At 50.9% G+C, this 17,317-nt stretch overlaps 2 protein-coding genes across 2 annotated transcripts in view; one reads left to right on the top strand and one right to left on the bottom strand.

Annotated features, from left to right (window-relative positions):
• The window catches only part of LOC137308424 (zinc finger protein neuro-d4-like), a gene marked incomplete at its 3' end in the record, with an annotated part of 29,459 nt that extends 22,773 nt beyond the window's left edge, over positions 1-6,686 (bottom strand). Inside the window, exon 1 of the mRNA XM_067977153.1 lies at positions 6,612-6,686. Coding sequence (XP_067833254.1) covers positions 6,612-6,643 — 32 coding nt within the window. The remainder of the gene's footprint in view (positions 1-6,611) is intronic.
• Positions 6,687-8,931: 2,245 nt separating this feature from the next.
• On the top strand, positions 8,932-16,991 carry LOC137308423 (zinc finger FYVE domain-containing protein 1-like; the record flags this gene model as incomplete). The annotated part of the gene is made up of 5 exons (XM_067977152.1): positions 8,932-9,299; positions 12,962-13,466; positions 14,810-15,027; positions 16,007-16,113; positions 16,817-16,991. Coding segments are annotated over exons 1-5 (1,122 nt in total), but the record flags the coding sequence as incomplete, so codon positions are not given.
• Positions 16,992-17,317: the final 326 nt, after the last annotated feature.

Raw genomic sequence — 17,317 nt, 5'->3', positions numbered from 1 at the left:
AACGTTGTTACTGAGTCATTAATTACAGAGAAAAAAAAAAGGGCATTTTTCCAGCGGGGACGGGGGGATTATTTTTTTGGTCAGAAGAGGGAATTTCACCCAGAGGTCTGTTCGGTTAAAATAAAAACCTCCTTTTTCTCTTCCTTTTGATACTGAGATTTTTAATTATGAAAGGTTTTCGATGATTTTTTTTTTCATAATCTACAAAGCGGCCAACAGAAATCAGACCACGACCTTTGACCCATCAAGTCTTACACCAGGCAATCAAATATTCAAGATAGTTTGAACAAGAGAGAACGTATATTTTTGTAGCGTCTTATCACACACAATGATAGAATGTTCCAGAACAGTCTGTGCTGGCGTTTATTCTCCACATGAGCCATTTAGTCTAATCCCACACTCCTGCTCACCTCCCCCGCCCTTTAATATTCCGCTCTTCAAGCAACAATTTCATTCTCCTCTAAAAGTATTTACACCATCTGCTTGTCGCAGAAATAGAGAGATTATATAAACTAGGGCTGTAGTCCCAGCAATGTAGAAGTTTAAGGGGTGATTTGATTGAGACTTTTAGGATTTTGAAAGGAATTGATAGGGTGGATAGAGAGAAACCTTTTCCACTGGTGGGGAAGAGTCTAGGACAAGGGGACATAACCTTAAAATCAGAGCCAGGCCATTCAGGAGAGAAGTCAGGAAACACTTCTTCACACAAAGGGTGGTAGAAGTTTGGGACTCTCTCCCACAAAAAGCAGTAGATGCTCGCTCAATTAATAATTTAAAATCTGAGATCGATAGGTTTCTGCCGGCCAAGGGTATTAAGGGATATGGAGCCAAGGCGGGTAAATGGAGTTAGGATACAGATCAGCCATGATCTCACTGAATGGCGGAACAGGCTGAAATGAAAGCAGAAAATGCTGGTAACACTCAGTGGGTCAGGCAGCATCTACGGAGAGGGGAAGGGAGGGTTAATGTTTCAGGTCGATGTCCTTTCGTCATCACCTGAAATGTGAACTCTGTTTCTCTCTCCGCAGATGCTGCCTGTCCTGCTGGGTGTTTCCAGCATTTTCTGTTTATATTTCTGCAACAACAGTAACTTGCATTTATATAGCGCCTTTAACGTAGTAAAACGTCCCAAGGAGCTTCACAGGAGCGATTATCAGACAAAAATTTGACACCGAGCCACATAAGCAGATATTAGGACAGGTGACCAAAAGCTTGGACAAAGAGGTAAGTTTTAAGGAGCGTCTTAAAGGAGGAGAGAGAGGCGGAGAGGTTTAGGGAGGGAATTCCAGAGCTTAGGGCCCAGGCAGCTGAAGGCACGGCCGCCAATGGTGGAGCGATGAAAATCAGGGATGCGCAAGAGGCCAGAATTGGAGGAGCGCAGAGATCTCAGAGGGTTGTAGGTCTGGAAGAGGTTACGGAGATGGGGGGTGGGGGGGCGAGGCCTTGGAAGGGTTTGAAAACAAGGATGAGAATTTTAAATTGGCGTTGGCAGACCGGGAGCCAATTGTCAGCACTCAGCGAACAGCGAGAGTCAGAGGTGACCGGGGCAGGGAAGGGTTAACTGTAACAAAATGCACAGAAAGTAAAATGGTCCACTTTACAGGGGCTCTGATATTAAACATACAGAGCGAGCGATCCCTGCACAGACTCCCGACTGCTGTGTTAGAAGCTGTTTAAGTGACCCAGGGTACTAAAATCACTGAGCAGCAGGTTTGAATTGAGTGTAAAATTGGCCCACTGAGCTCGAGAGGAATGTGCTCGTGTCTAGTATATCAGCAGGGGGGTTGTAGCAAAAAAAAAAACCAGGCAACAGCTCAACGAGTGGGCACCATCTGTGTGAAGTACTTCCAGCTGAATCCCGGTGGCAGACTTGTGCCTACTGCCCAGGCAACACTGTGCCAGGCTAATCAGAGGCTTTGCCACCATGGGCGGCGGGAGTCAGGGCACTCACTGGCCTCTTCCCTCCGGCCAGTCGGATTGTTTCAGCCGAGATATAAAAAAAGAACAAGACGAAAGCTACGGATGCGCAGCTGGTCCGTCAGTGCGTGGTGAGAGCTGGTCCGCCAACACATCAATTCTAAAATCCTCACCCTTGCTTTCAAATCCCTCCGTGGGTGAGACGTTAAACTGAGGCCCCCGTCTGCCTGAAAAGGGCGGTGGAAGCAGATTCAATAGTAACTTTCAAAAGGGAATCGAATAAATACTTGAAAAGGAAAAATTCGCAGGGCAGGGGGAGTGGGATTAATTGGATAGCTTTTTCAAAGAGCCGGAACAGGCACGATGGGCCGAATGGCCTCCTCCTGTGCTTTATGATTCTATGTGTAAGACAGAAGACAGGACTGTTCAGATAAAGCACCAATGTCCCAAACCTAAACTTGTCTTTCCCCTTCCACAGATACTGTCGGACATTCCGCGTGCTCCCAGCATTCCCTGTTCTTATTTCCAGCTCTCTGTGACTTTCTAAGATGTGGGACTAATTGGACAGCTCTTTCAAAGAGCCGGCACAGACACGATGGGCCAAATGGCCTCCTTCTGTGCTGTATGCTTCTATTCTACGTGAACCAGACGCTAAAGGGAATCACTTGACAAGTTCAAGAAGTGTGCACCCGGTGGGGGAGGCTCCTCCTGGGAGCACTCGGTCGGAAAAAGGGCCCGAAACTCCAGGGTCACTCCTCCGCCAGCTGAATGTGTGACGGAGCGTGGCCCCTGCCCCCCCCCCCCCCCCCCCCCACCGGAGGCTAAGACGTGAAACACCTGGCCCAGATCGCAGGGACAGAGTCATTTCCATAATCCTGAGGGGGGGCCCACACACCTACGAGTGTATCAGAGGCACCTGCACCGTTGTCCCAGTGCAAATTGGAGCGAGTCCCCACTGCTTCAAGAGGAGGCAGTCAAGGTCCAAAAAGAAGGAAATGCCAAAACAAAAAGAAAAACCTGCATTTATATAGCACCTTTCACAACCTCAGGACGTCCCAAAGCGCTTTACAGCCAAAGAAGTACTTTTGAAGTGTAGTCACTGTTATAATGTAGGAAATGCGGCAGCCAATTTGCGCACAGCAAGCTCCCACGAACAGCAATGTGATAATGACCAGATAATCTGTTTTTTAGGTGTTGGTTGAGGGATAAATATTGGCCCAGGACACCAGGGAGAACTCCCCTGCTCTTCTTCAGAATAGTGGCCGTGGGATCTTTTACATCCACCCGAGAGGGCAGACAGAGCCTCGGTTTAACGACAGTGCAGCACTCCCTCAGCACTGCACTGGGAGTAGATTCTGTGCTCAAGTCTCTGGAGCAGGCAAGTTTATTTTAGTTTATATTAATGGTGTCTCCTCAGTTAGAGAGGATAATCGTGCTGTTGCCTTTCTGTTAATGACACTGAGGGAACGCAGTCACCCCTTTGGTTTATTTAAAATAGACGTCTGAAATTCCTCCTCCTTCTCCGCAAACTCCACGTTTAAATAACAAAAGGCAACTGGCCGCTGTAGAACTGCAAGACAACGAAAGCAAAAATACCGCAGGTGCTGGAATAAAAACCTGGAAACACTCAGCACATCAGGCAGCATCTGCGGAGAGAGGGATGGTCAGGGTTAACATTTCAGGTCGATGACCTTTCGTCATAACCCAACCAAAACAAAAAAAACCCAGTGAGAGGTCATCGGCCTGAAACATTAACCCCAACTCTCCCCTCTCCACAGACAGTCGCTGACCTGCTGAGTGTCTCCTGTAAAGATCCACCCCTGCAAGTTTGCTAACGCCTTAAGACAGGAGGGAGAAAAAACTGTCTTAATAAATCAATAGACGTCAGGCAACCAGATTCCAGCCTGTACCTGCATTTCTTTCAATTTAAAAAAAATTCCACAAATTTTTATTAAAAAAGGTGAAAAGTTAAAAACAACATTTCCTCTGTGTTCCGTGTGAACCAACTTTCAGGCCATATCCGAGAATTCATTTTGTTTGATGTTAGGATGATATTAAAGGGAAACACTAGAGGTAAGTACAACCTCCAGGGCTACGGACCAAGTGCTGCATAGAACGTTTAGGCTGGATGGCTCTTTTTCGGCCAGCATGGACACGGTGGGCCGAATGGCCTCCTTCTGTGCCGTAACTTTCTATGATTCTATTCTATGATTATCTAGGCCCCCAGCTCCTGATCCAACAATCACCAAAATACTCCTGTACAGTTTTAACATCAGCCTGTGTATTGTTAAACACCGAGCGCAGCCTAGAAACACTGTAACATCAGCCTGTGTACTGTTAAACTCCAAACGCAACCTAGAAACGCTGTAACATCAGCCTGTGTACTGTTAAACTCCAAACGCAGCCTGGAAACGCTGTAACATCAGCCTGTGTACTGTTAAACTCCAAACGCAGCCTGGAAACACTAACATCAGCCTGTGTACTGTTAAACTCCAAACGCAGCCTGGAAACGCTGTAACATCAGCCTGTGTACTGTTAAACTCCAAACGCAGCTTGGAAACACTAACATCAGCCTGTGTACTGTTAAACTCCAAACGCAGCCTGGAAACACTTTAATTGTGGGGCTATTTTTACTAAATCATAAATGCCTGCTGCCTGTTTCCCATTAGTTTTTATTCGCAGTCAATTTATTCTGAAGAACACCAGCATTTCCCTGACAGGCTGCAGTGCTCCTGCCAACTGAGGGAGAGCTGAGCTGGACTCGGGAGGATCAGGGAGGAGAGGAGCAGGGTTCCCTGGGAGGGAGGGGGTCCCGGGAAGGGGGTTTCCTTGCACCGAACAAATTTTAAGCAGGGCTTTCCTGTGCACTCAGGAATTCCTGTGGTATCTGGGACAGCCCTAATTATCTATACAGCCCTCAGGCTGCCTCAGGTGACTCCATCTTTCTCCTTTCCCCCCCTCTCCACAGCTCTCCCCCTCCCTCCAAATGACGATCACACCCTGAAGGGCTTCCCTTCAGGGTAAAGTAACTGACACAGGGTTTCACAGATGTCAGGCATTTAAACATCACCGAACAAAAAATCATTCCTAGGCACTTGGCCAAATTTCAACGTAGGATCTCCTCCCGGCTGGGAGTCCTATTAGCCCTCGGCTTGCTCAGTTACGCAGATGTAAAATGCTCTTTGGCAACATCAGCCACAACCCCCCCCAAACACAATACAACCCCCTCCCCACCCACAGTACACCCCCCTCCCCAAAAACAATACACCCCCCTCCCCAAAAACAATACACCCCCCTCCCCAAAAACAATACACCCCCCTCCCCAAAAACAATACACCCCCCTCCCCAAAAACAATACACCCCCCTCCCCAAAAACAATACACCCCCCACCCACAGTACAACCCCCTCCCCAAAAACAATACACCCCCCCACCCCAACCACAATACACCCCCCAAACGCAATACAGCCCCCCTCCCCAAACACAATACAGCCCCCCAAACGCAATACAGCCCCCCTCCCCAAACACACTACAGCACCCCCTCCCCCTCTCTTATCCCTGGTGCCAAGGGTTTACTCTGATCTTGAGCTCTTGTTTTTAAATCCAGTCTCTGCAAAGTGCTGCTGAATCTATTTTCAGGCCATTTCTTTTCTCTCTCCTCCCCCTCTTCCCCCCCCCCTCCTCTTCTTGTAGGCGTGAACTCCTGCTGGCATGAGGTTCCACGGGAGACACTCGCCTCCAGTGAACCTGGGCACCGACTGTTGTCGGGCTATTCGGCTAAGAGGGCAGCGCAGCCGAGCTGTATTCCGCCCTCGCCTGAAGTCCACAGCACCCACAAGCACTTTGCAACAGAGCCCGCTCGATAGGTGACCAGGAGAAGGCTCAGTCGATCCTAGGGGCCCTTCTGGAACCTTTGGCTGAGACCAATTAGCTCAGCACAGGCTGGGGATGGGAACCTTGGACCTGCTTGGATTTTTTCAATTAACTTTTGGCACAACAGATCTTCACAATTGCAAGGCTGCAAAAAAAAAAAAAGAAGGCATTCGAGGTGCAAAAAATGGCAGTCCCCTCTATAACAAGCTTATTTAGGAGGGGGGGGGGGGAATAATTTTCTGTCGGCTGAGCGTTTTATTGCCGCCGGCTCCACCGCCTTTAATTGCCCTGCAGTTCCCAACGTCTACCCCCGGGTGGCGCTGCCGCGCCGCTGGTCACTGCAGTCCCCCCCCCCCCACCTCCTCCTCTCATTAAAGGCGAGCGGATTGCTGCCGCTGAGCCCTGATCAACAGCCCATTAACTAACACAGTAACACCACCACCACACATATATACACAGGGCTTACAATATACTCCACGCCACCAGGCACCTTTAAGGTGAGGAGGCACTCTGCATCAAAAAGAGTTTTCAGGAGGAGGGGGGAAATCCAGCCCCCCCCCCCCCCAAAAAAAAATGAAACTGTCAAAGAAAAAAAAAATTAACAAAAAAAAAATGTTGTTGCAAAAATGAAAAAAAAAATTGCAGCCAGCAAAATGCTCCACCATCACATTATTACAGGGGTGCAGAAAATTATTGAGTGCAATGCACTTGGCATATATTAATTATAAAGCATATATTGCATGCAAGTTTTTAAAGAACTGCCAAATGTAACAAAGATCAGGGCAAATTGCAAATGCAACGCAGAAATATTGCAGATACTCACGATTTTAAAGGATTCTGAATGACTGTCGCCATTTTGATACAATAAAATACTGTAGATCACAATTGTGGTTTTAGCATTACATTTTGACCATTCAGAATATGGAACAGGGCTGCGGCCAGAAAGCGGCCAATCACAGGCGCCCTGGTGCCTGGGGAGCGACGTCACCTGTGCGGAGGGGCGGGTCTGCGCCTGCGCCTGCGCTCCTGGGGTGGAAGGGGGGGGGAAGAGAGGGAAAAAGGGGTATCCCAGTGCCTGCTGGGAGTTGTAGTTCCCGAGGGGCCGCGATGCCTGGTGGGAGTTGTAGTCCCCTCTCTCTCTCTCTCTACCTTCACTCTCTCTTGGAGTGGAGCTGTCAATCACCCAGGGGTGGAATGACTCAGCTTGCCATTCATAATTGCACCGCACAGAGGGAGCTGTGAGGTCGCCCATCACTCTGGCTTCTTGAATGGGCTGTGCAGAAATTTCCATCTATTTAACCAGCCTCTGGAAGTTTGTTTTTTCTCCCCTTTTAATTGCAAGTCTGCTGTTCATCATGAGCTGGGGACATTGTAGCGATGAAAGAGATTTCACCAGGAGTAAAGCAAACGTGGCAAAAGAACCAAAGGTGACATGAGGAAAAACGTTTTCGCACAGCGAGCGGTTAGGATCTGGAATGCACTGCCCGAGGGGGTGGCGGAGGCAGATTCAATCATGGCCTTCAAAAGGGAACTGGATAAGCATTTCAAAGGAAAAAATTTGCAGAGCTACCGGGGGAGTGGGACTGGCTGGATTAAACAGAGGACCTTTCTGTCCTCTCAGGTGGATGTAAACGATCCCATGGTGCTAGTTCAAAGAAGAGCAGGGGAGTTCGGATCGGTCAATCCCCTGTGGGTGGCGGAGAGGGCCCAGGGGCTGTGTGGCCGGGTCCTGCTCCTACTTCTTGTGTTCTTTAGATTTGTGGTTGGGATCAGATCAGCCATGATCTTATTGAATGGCGGAGCAGGCTCGAGGGGCCGATTGGCCTACTCCTGCTCCTATTTCTTATGTTCTTATGTTCTCCCCGGTGTCCTGGGCCAATATTTATCCTTCTACCAACATCACTAAAAACAGATTATCTGGATATAATCACATTGTTGTTTGTGGGATCTTGCTGTGTGCAAATTGGCTGCTGCATTTCCCTACATTACAACAGTGACTGTACTTCATTGGCTGTAAAGTACTTTGGAACCCCCTGAAAAGCACAATATAAATCCAAGCCTTTCTTTTTGTCAAAAGCTGGTAATTCTAGGCCTTTGGCCATGCGAGAGAGGTGCATGAGTGTTGGTAATTGTGGAATATTTGGGGAAGAGGAGAGTGAAAGGGGGAACTATTTTTCGATCAGTCAGGTATCCCATGTATGGAAATTTATCACTGTGTTTAAGATTCTCCAAACCAAGCAAATGAGAAATCAGACTTTCTATTTGCCCGGTATGGATTGCACACTCTGTCCCTGTCACGACACACTCGAGAGAGATAACTGCAGGGTGACAAGACCCATATCTTAGACACCCCTCCAAGTGTGCTAATGGGAGCTCCTTGAGGTTAGCTAACTAGCCTCAGCTTGGCTCAGTTTGTCACACTTCAGTCTGAGTCTGAAGGCCGTGGGTTCAAGCCGCACTCCAGAGATTTGAGCACAAAATCCAGGCCGACGCTCCCAGTGCCAGTACTGAGGGAGTGCTGCACTGTCAGAGGGGCTGCACTGAGGGAGCGCTGCACTGTCAGAGGGGCTGCACTGAGGGAGCGCTGCACTGAGGGAGCGCTGCACTGTCAGAGGTGCCGTCTTTCAGATGAGACGTTAAACCGAGGCCCCGTCTGCCCACTCAGATGGACGTAAAAGATCCCACGGCCACTATTTCGAAGGAGAGCAAGGGAGCTCCCCCCGGTGTCCTGAGCCAATATTCATCCCTCAACCAACATCACTAAAACAGACTATCTGGATATAATCACATTGCTGTTTGTGGGATCTTGCTGTGCGCAATTTGGCTGCCGCGTTTCCTACATCACAACAGTGGCTACACTTCAAAAAGTACTTAATGGGCTGTAAAGTGCTTTAGGACGTCCTGAGGTCGTGAAAGGCGCTATAGAAATGCAAGTCTTTTTTCCCCACAAACCTTTTATAGACATCATTAAAATTATACATAGAATATATATGTATGTAACAGAGTTTACAAACTTATTGGGTCAGGCTGTAAATAAGCATTTACACAGCGGGACTTCCCTGGTGGGGTTTATTCAGGCGTTTGAACTCGGAGGGTGACCCAGTATAAAATAGGCAGTAGTGTCCTGTGTCATATGACACACCGGGGCAGGCTGATTTGCTGGGGATTTTTTTTTCCCTCGGCTTCCTTCATGTGCAGCACAGTACAGTCAGTATTTGTGAAAATACAGCGGCGGGGAGGAAGCTGTTGTGTGGATTGAATTATTAAGCAGCTGCCTGCGAGGCTTTATGGGGGGGGAAGGTACGTGAAAGAGACAAAATGGGGAGAGCTTGAAAATGATTTGAAAAAAAAGGCTTTGTTGCCAAAAAAAAACACACACACACACACAACTGAAATGAAAAAGAAAATGTCCTCGTCACTATTGAAAGAAATGGGAGAACTGAGTATCAACAATCAAACGGGCGAAAGGACCAAAAGTTTTCTGCTGGTGGACGAGAATGAAATCTTACAGGTAAATTAATGAAACCGAATCAGCGGGTGGAATTGACCAGCTTTTGTGGGAAGCGTTGGTCGGTTTCACTGCAACTTACCTCCTGGATGACCTGAAATCGACATCGCCCTTATGAAAGAGACGGTGACGCTGTTTGTGGATTGATCGGGGAATGTAACAACCCGGGGGGTTTCCCTGCTACAATTGTAACAATTTGTTTCTGTCTCTATCGATACTTTGTATCGAGGGGGTGAGTGAGTGAGTTCCCGGCCGCGCCGCGTCAGCTGACTCGAAACTTGGCTACACCGAGCGAGCGGGCGGGCGGGCGGGGATCTCCCCCCACCCCCGGCCCCCGGCCCCGGCCTCCGGGCCACAGCCGCACTGCTAAACCCTGGGCTCCCGTTCTATCAAAGCGGCGGCACATCCCCGACCCCCGTTAATGCGATCGCTGCCTTTCGATCCAGCTGGTTTGTGCAAGAGGTTTTGGTCTTGATGACTTGGCCTTTATTGTTGTCCGGTTAAAGGGACTGTGCTGTTTAAAGGGGAAGTTCTGTTTACTGTGAAATGTCTCTTTAAGCGTTCTGCGTTGTTTTGCTATGGTGGGATGCTACTCTGTGTTGCCTGTTTTCCCCACATGTTGAGATACTGTTCCAGAGGGGGATAAACCGGGTCACTATAGTTGGGAGCAAACTCTTAGAATCCATAATTCAAGATAAAATTAATGGGCATTTGGAAATGCACGGGTTAATCATTGACAGCCAGCACGGGTTTGTTATAAGGGCCAGCCATGGCTCAGTGGTCGCACTCTCGCCTGTCTTGAGGTGAGACGTTAAACCGAGGCCCCGTCTGCCCTCCCAGGTGGACGTAAAAGATCCCACGGCCACTATTCCAAGAAGAGCAGGGGAGTTCTCCCCAGTGTCCTGGGGCCAATATTTATCCCTCAACCAACATCACTAAAACAGATTGTCTGGTCATTATCACATTGCTGTTTGCGGGATCTTGCTGTGCGCAAATTGGCTGCATCATTTCCAACATTACAACAGTGACTACACTTCAAAAGTATGTCATTGGCTGTAAAGCGCTTTGGGGCGTCCTGAGGTCATGAAAGGTGCTATATAAATGCAAGTCTTTCATTCTTTATAGATGCCTACAGAACAACAGTAACTGCACTTGAAAAGTAATTAATTGTATAAAGCGTGCTGCACTTGACCTAACTTAACCCTGCCTGGATTTGTGGGTTCAGGTCATTTGCGTTGCTTCAAATAAGCCATACCCCCACCCCCACGAGTCTCATGTTAAAATTGGATAGCCATGTGGTGAAGGATAGAACACTGGAGCCTGGTCTTCAGTTGCTTCCAAGCCTCTATTCCCCTTAAACATGCCACACTCTACCTAAGCTCCCTCCTATAAATGGATACGAGAGAGTCCCCAATCGATACGCAGCACCTGAATACAATTATCACTCATTGATATAAATCATACAATTAACCGTTTAGTGGGGGGGAGAAAGTCCACCACAGAGAGGTCTGGGAGGCCTGCAATGGCCCCGGTCATCAGCGCCCCCTCCCCCTGGCTAATCTCCCAAAAGAGAGGGGATCAGTGCAGGGTCTAAGACCCACTTAATCTGGGCGCCCCTCAAAGCGAGTGACCTGCAAACGAGTGAATGTGACAACGAGGCAGGAGGATCTGGACCAGCCCCCTCCCCCCCCCATCATGAACAATGCAACCCTTAGCCTGGGTCTACTGTAGGGCACAGGCCCCTTCCACCCCGCGGGGGGCCTGGGAGGTCCCATGGTTATGTGAAAGGGGCGGAGTCCTAGGGTGACATGACTCCGCCCCTTTGTGTCTAGGGAATTAGCATTTCCCGGCTGGGGAGGACAGGAAAATCGTCCCTACTGTATCCTGTGAAACTCTCAAACCCTGGGGAAGAGTGAGTTAGAGGAGGCGGGTAACGATATTTATGTATGGCCTTTAACGTAGTAAAACGTCCCAAGGTGCTTCACAGGAGAAGAGCATCTTTCAAACATTACACTAGGATGTAATTCTGTTGCTACATAAACTATCGCTACGGTGGGGGGGCTGTTTGAGAGCCTGAGTTAAGAGCATCGCACGAGCAACGTATCGCACGAGATTAACGTGGTCTGGATTAAGTGTGATTTGTCCTTTTTATAATGTATCGACAAGAGTAGAATAAATACGGCCAGTGACACCACTTCTGTTTATTTTTAGTAACATGGGGCTAACACCTGTGCAGGTGACGTACCCTGTGCTTCAGTCATGTAGTCATTTCATGCATGAAGTAAGTCACTAAGTGCAGACTCTCGTCATTAGTAATACTGACCACACCTCACCCTGATTTTGGGCTCATTTACTACCTGGTAAGATGTTTCATTTTGGGGGAATCCCCCTTTTTGAAAGCTCTACATTGGGTTCTCTTATTATTGAAAGCCCATCCCATGGGTCAGGACGCCACCGCTGGTCATAAAGTGCAGGAGCAAAGACAAGGTGACTCTTGGGTGTTGTTCCTGGACTTAATTGGTGGCAATACACTGGGAAAGTCACAGTTAATTTAACCTGCGTTCACCTGCGATACACTGCTTGTCCGATTCTCTTAATGCATCTCCAGTAGCTCCCGTCACAGTTGCCACCAGTACTCTGCCCTACTGTTACACTGCTCGAAAGCTGCTCCCTCGAGACATGACTTTGGATGGGACACGATGTAGAATTGCAGCAGCAAAATACTGCAGATGCTGGAAGTCCGCCATTGGTTTTTTTTCTCATAGTTCACATGGACGCAGTCTGAAAATACCAACTATTGCCCCTTTATTGAGATCCTGGTCACAACATTGGCAGTGATTAAATGACGCCATGCTGGCAAAGGTCACGTTTATTGCCCGTCCCTAATTCCCCCTTGAGAAGGTGGTGGTGAGCCGCCATCTTGAACCGCTGCAGTCCGTGTGGTGAAGGTTCTCCCACAGTGCTGTTAGGCAGGGAGTTCCAGGATTTTGACCCAGGAACGGCCGATATATCTCCAAGTCGGGATGGCGTGAGACTTGGAGGGGACCCTGGCGGGGACAGAGTTCCCACGACATTGGTGGCTGAGGTCACCGAGGGAGGGGGAGGCCGTCGAAATAACTTTGAGTGGCTGGAGTGCGTTCTCTAGATTGGTGGGGGAGGTGGATGGATATGGAGCCCCGTATTGGCGGTGGGGTGGAGGGGGGGCTGATCGAGCGAGCTGCTCCGCCCTGGAGGGAGTTGAGATGGGGAGAGGCTTCAAGGACCAGGAGGTGAGGCAATCATTGCAAGAAACGTAGAAAATAGGAGCAAGAGTCGGCCATTCGGCCCTTCGGGCCTGCTCCGCCATTCAAAATGATCATGGCTGATCGTCTAACTCAATACCCTGTTCCCGCATATCCCTTTAGCATTAAGAAATATATCTATCTCCTTTAATGACTTGGCCTCCACAGCCTTCTGTGGTAGAGAATTCCACAGGTTCACCACCCTCCGAGTGAAGAAATTTCTCCTCATCTCGATTACCAGCCTCCACCCTGCTCCTGTAGAAGCTCCTCGGGGCGTTTTACTATGATAAAAGCACAAGTTGTCAGGGTGTTGAGGTGGTTGACTAATGAAGGCGGCAGTGTGTATGTGAGATAAGGGGGTTAACGTGCCTTCTTGTTCAAAAGGTGGAGGATGAAGGCAGCTTTGTGGAGCGACTGGGGACCACCGGAGAGGAGGCTGTCAAAGTACTTTCCATTTTTGGCAACACGGGCGACGGCAAGTCCCACACCTTAAACGCCACGTTCTTCGAGGGCCGCGAGGTTTTCCCCACCTCGGAGTCCCAGGATTCCTGCACGGTGGGGGTGTGGGCGGCCTTCGACCCCTCGCTCTCCCTGATCGTCCTGGACACCGAGGGCCTGCTGGGCGCCACGGCCAAGCAGAGCCAGCGGCTGCGGCTGCTGCTGAAAGTGCTGGCCGTCTCCGACGTGGTGATTTACCGTACCCGGGCCGAGAGGCTGCACAACGACCTCTTCCGCTTCCTGGGCAATGCCTCGCAGGCTTACCTCAAGCACTTCACCGGCGAGCTGAGGGCCATGTCCGATCGCTGCGGCCTGGAGGTCCCGCTCTCCAGCCTCGGGCCGGCTGTCGTAATCTTTCACGAGACCTCGAACACGAAGTTACTGGGCAGCGGTGAGACTGGGGCAGTGGGATTGCCGTTTGGGGTTGGGGTGGGGTCGCTGGGCTAGACACCGGCCTTTCACCTCTGTGCGAGATGGGGTTTGGGGGGGGGGGGTGGTGGGACTGTGGGGGGTGGTGGGGTTTGTGGGGTGGGGGTAGGGTGTGTAGGGGGGAGTGATGGGGGTGAGAGGGGTGTTGAGGTGTGTGGGGGGGTAGGGGGAGTGGGGGGTGGGGTAAGGGGGTAGTGGAGTAGGGGTGGGGGAAAGGGGAGAGTGGGGGGGATGGGGAGTGGGGGTAGGGGGAAATGGGGGGTGTGGGTGGGGGTGGGGAGTGGGGGGGTAGGGGGCAGTGGGGCAGTGTGGGGGATAGGGGGCAGTGGGGGAGTGGGTGGGGCAGTGGGGTGTGTGTGGGGGGGTATGGGGCAGTGGGGGGGTATGGGGCAGTGGGGGGATAGGGGGAGTGGGGGGATAGGGGGAGTGGGGGGAGTGGGTGGGTAGGGGGCAGTGGGGGAGTGGGGGGGTAGGGGGCAGTGGGGGAGTGGGTGGGGCAGTGGGATGTGTGTGTGGGGGGGGGGTATGGGGGAGTGGGGGGGTAGGGAGTAGTGGGGGGGTAGGGGGCAGTGGGGGAGTGGGTGGGGCAGTGGGGGAGTGGGTGGGGCAGTGGGATGTGTGTGTGGGGGGGGGGTATGGGGGAGTGGGGGGGTAGGGAGTAGTGGGGGGGTAGGGGGGGGATAACTGCCTCAGAATCTGATCACAAGTTGACTTTTTTGCCTGGTGAGTTTCCAGTTCTAAGACATTGGGGGGAAGGGTCAGACAATCTGGGGCACTCACCAGATGAGACAGGGTCTTAAGCCCACTTAATCTGGGTGCCCCTCAAAGCGAGTGACCATGTTATCTCTGATCTGAAACGATTACCGGAAGAATAATCTCCACTCCCAGTTGTTGCTGATGTCACGTTTACTGTGGTGGGCTCTCCTGTGATGTCACGGGGACGAGGTATCAAAGTCCAACATCAATTTTGTGTCTTTTTTTAAAGCTTCTGCTTTGCTCCCCTCCTCTCCTGAAGGGGCTGGGGTCCGGTCCTGGGAGCACCTCCAGTCCAAGTGGCCATTCTCCACGCGTGACCCCGGCCGGTGAGTGTTGGCAGGCAATTCAACTGCAGTGGGCATCACGCCCATCTCGAATTCTGTCTTCGCCCCGGCCAATTCACCACATCGCGAGCAGGAGCAGGAAGCTATTTCCCCTCCCCTGCCCCCCGGGGGGGGTGGGCAATGAGGCTCCGCCACCCTCCCTCCCCCCCCTGAGATGTACAGAGTGACCTCAACAAAGAGTTTAGTTTCTGTGCTAACTTTCTAGACTCCCGGGCTCCAGGCGGTGCGGAGCGATTGCTCCAGAAGAGGTTCCACGAGCTTGGTTTGAGCACGGAGGCCTTCAACTCTGTGGAGTACGTGGGAACAAGGACCATTGCCCCACCCACTGACTTCTCCGGGTTCTTGCAGGCGGTGCGCAGAAGGGCACGCAACACTTCCACCCGCTCTCCGAGACCACCCGCCATTGTGTACAGTGCGCTGAAGGTAACGCAGGGCAGGGAGGGACAAACCGAAACGGTCAAGGAATTGAACAAAATACTCGAAATGGGACGGGACGGGCGGCGGGGGGCGGGGGTGAGATTTGCAGGGCTGTTCAAAATTGAGGGGTTTTGATAGAGTAAATAAGGAGAAACTGTTTCCAGTGGCAGGAGGGTCGGTAACCAGAGGACACAGATTTAAGATAATTGGCAAAAGAGCCAGAGGGGGAGAGGAGGAGAATTTTTTTTACGCGGAGAGTTGTTCTGATCTGGAATGCGCTGCCTGAAAGGGCGGTGGGAGCAGATTCAATAATAACTTTCAAAAGGAAATTCTTGAAGAGGACTAATTTGCAGGGTTACAGGGGAGAAACTTGGGGAGTGGGACTAATTGGACAGCCCTTTCAAAGAGCTGGCACAGGCACGATGGACCGAATGGCCTCCTTCCGTGCAGTTTCATTCCAGGTGTCTAAGTGAAAAGGCGACGTGTACGGATAATGATCTGGGGAGGAAGATTTGGATGAGCCTCTTGACGCTCTTGAGTCCAAAGGTCGTGGGTTCAAGTCCCACTCCAGGACCTGAACACATAATCCAGGCCGACTCTTCAATGCAGTACTGAGGGAGTGCTGCACTGTCGACAGTGCCGCCTTTCGGATGAGACGTTAAACCGAGACCTGTTCAGGTGCATGTAAAACATCCCGCAGTACTATTCGAGGAAGAGCAGGGGAGTTCTCCGCCCCCCCCCCCCCGGATTCCCGGCCGATATTCCTCCCTCAACCAACACCACCAAAGTAAAACAGATTAACTGGTCATTTATCACATTGCTGTTTGTGGGATCTTGCTGTGCACAAATTGGCTGCCGCATTTCCTACATTACAACAGTGACTTCACTTCAAAAAAGCGCTTTGGGAGGTCTTGAGATTGTGAGAGTCGCTGTAGGAGTACAAGTTCTGGCTTTCAGAGACTCATTGTTTCCCGTTTTGATGCAGGCCCTGAGTATGAGATTCAATGGGGAGATAACAGACGACCGAATCCCGACCAGCTCCTTCTTTCCCGATGAATACTTCAGCTGTTCCGACGTCTGCCTCAGCTGTGGGTGAGCATCGCCCCCTCGCGCGAGGCCGGCGATACACTTGCACGAATCACGAATCAATAACTTTCTGTCTTTTTATGTGGAACCTCTGCTCTCCACCCTTCGGTTATCGGCCGGAATTCAACAGGGCAAAGCCTTGCGTGAGGCATCAGCCCGTTACACACCGCGGTTTGGCCGAGCCGGTCGTGCACCGCGGTTTGGCGGGGCCGGTCGTGCACCGCGATTGGCCACCCGTTATACACCACGATTGGCCGATTTCCCTTGTATTCACTTCAATAGAAAGAGAAATCGAGCGGGTGTCCAGTGAGTGGCTAATTCGATATTGTCCATTGTACACCATCGGCAAAAGCTTAAAATGACCCCCGGAGGGTGAGAGAGAGCACTCACGTGTGTGTGTGTGTGTGTGTGAGTGAGTGAGAGCGAGAGAGTGTGAGAGCATTGGGTAAAGGGAGGACTGAGCCCAGCTGGACGACTCTACCAACGGAGCCAGGTACGTGAATAATGGAGTATCGGGGGGGGGCACGGTGCTCTCGCTGGTTCTCGGTTGACTCCACAATGTAAACGGGGCCAGATTCAGGCCAGCTCGTTACTGACTCACTGCTGCCCCCACGGTGTGAACCTCACATTAAACCAGTGGCCAAAGAGACCAAACATTTGCTGACGTCAATTAAAAATGGAGCGTTACTAAACCTTCCTTTTATTGAAGGGCAAGATGTAAAAACAGCATGAACCACCTGAAGGACAATATCCCTCACCTCGCTGGAGGCCGCTGCCGATACTCGCATCAATACAACAACAAGGTGCTGATTTGCAGGGTGAGTGTCGCTGGAGCTGACTCTCTTTCCCCTCACTTCCCCCCCGCCCCAGCGCTGCTGCTTCAGGTAACGTCACTCTTGAGCCGAGTCCTGCAAAGTGCTATGGGTTAAAGCCCATGATCTGTGGCGGCGATGGGCCACTGCTCTCGGGCCATGAGTCCTGAGTGGGGGCGGGTCGGTAGATAAAAGATTGGGGAGAGTATTGCACGATTCTGCCCCCCTCCCCTTTACTGATTTAGAGTCATAGAACGGTTACAGGACAGAAGGAGGCCATTCGGCCCATCAAGCGCGAGCTGGCTCTTTGTAAGAGCAATCCAGTCAGTCCCACTCCCCCACACTTTCCCTGTTGTTTCCCTTCAAGTATTTATCCAATTCCTTTTTGAAAGCCACGA

The sequence above is a fragment of the Heptranchias perlo genome, unplaced genomic scaffold (genome assembly GCF_035084215.1).
Source record: "Heptranchias perlo isolate sHepPer1 unplaced genomic scaffold, sHepPer1.hap1 HAP1_SCAFFOLD_1308, whole genome shotgun sequence".
Classification (NCBI taxonomy): Eukaryota; Metazoa; Chordata; class Chondrichthyes; order Hexanchiformes; family Hexanchidae; genus Heptranchias; species Heptranchias perlo.
Note: the sequence above shows the minus strand (reverse complement) of the source record. Positions and strands in the feature narration are given on the sequence as shown.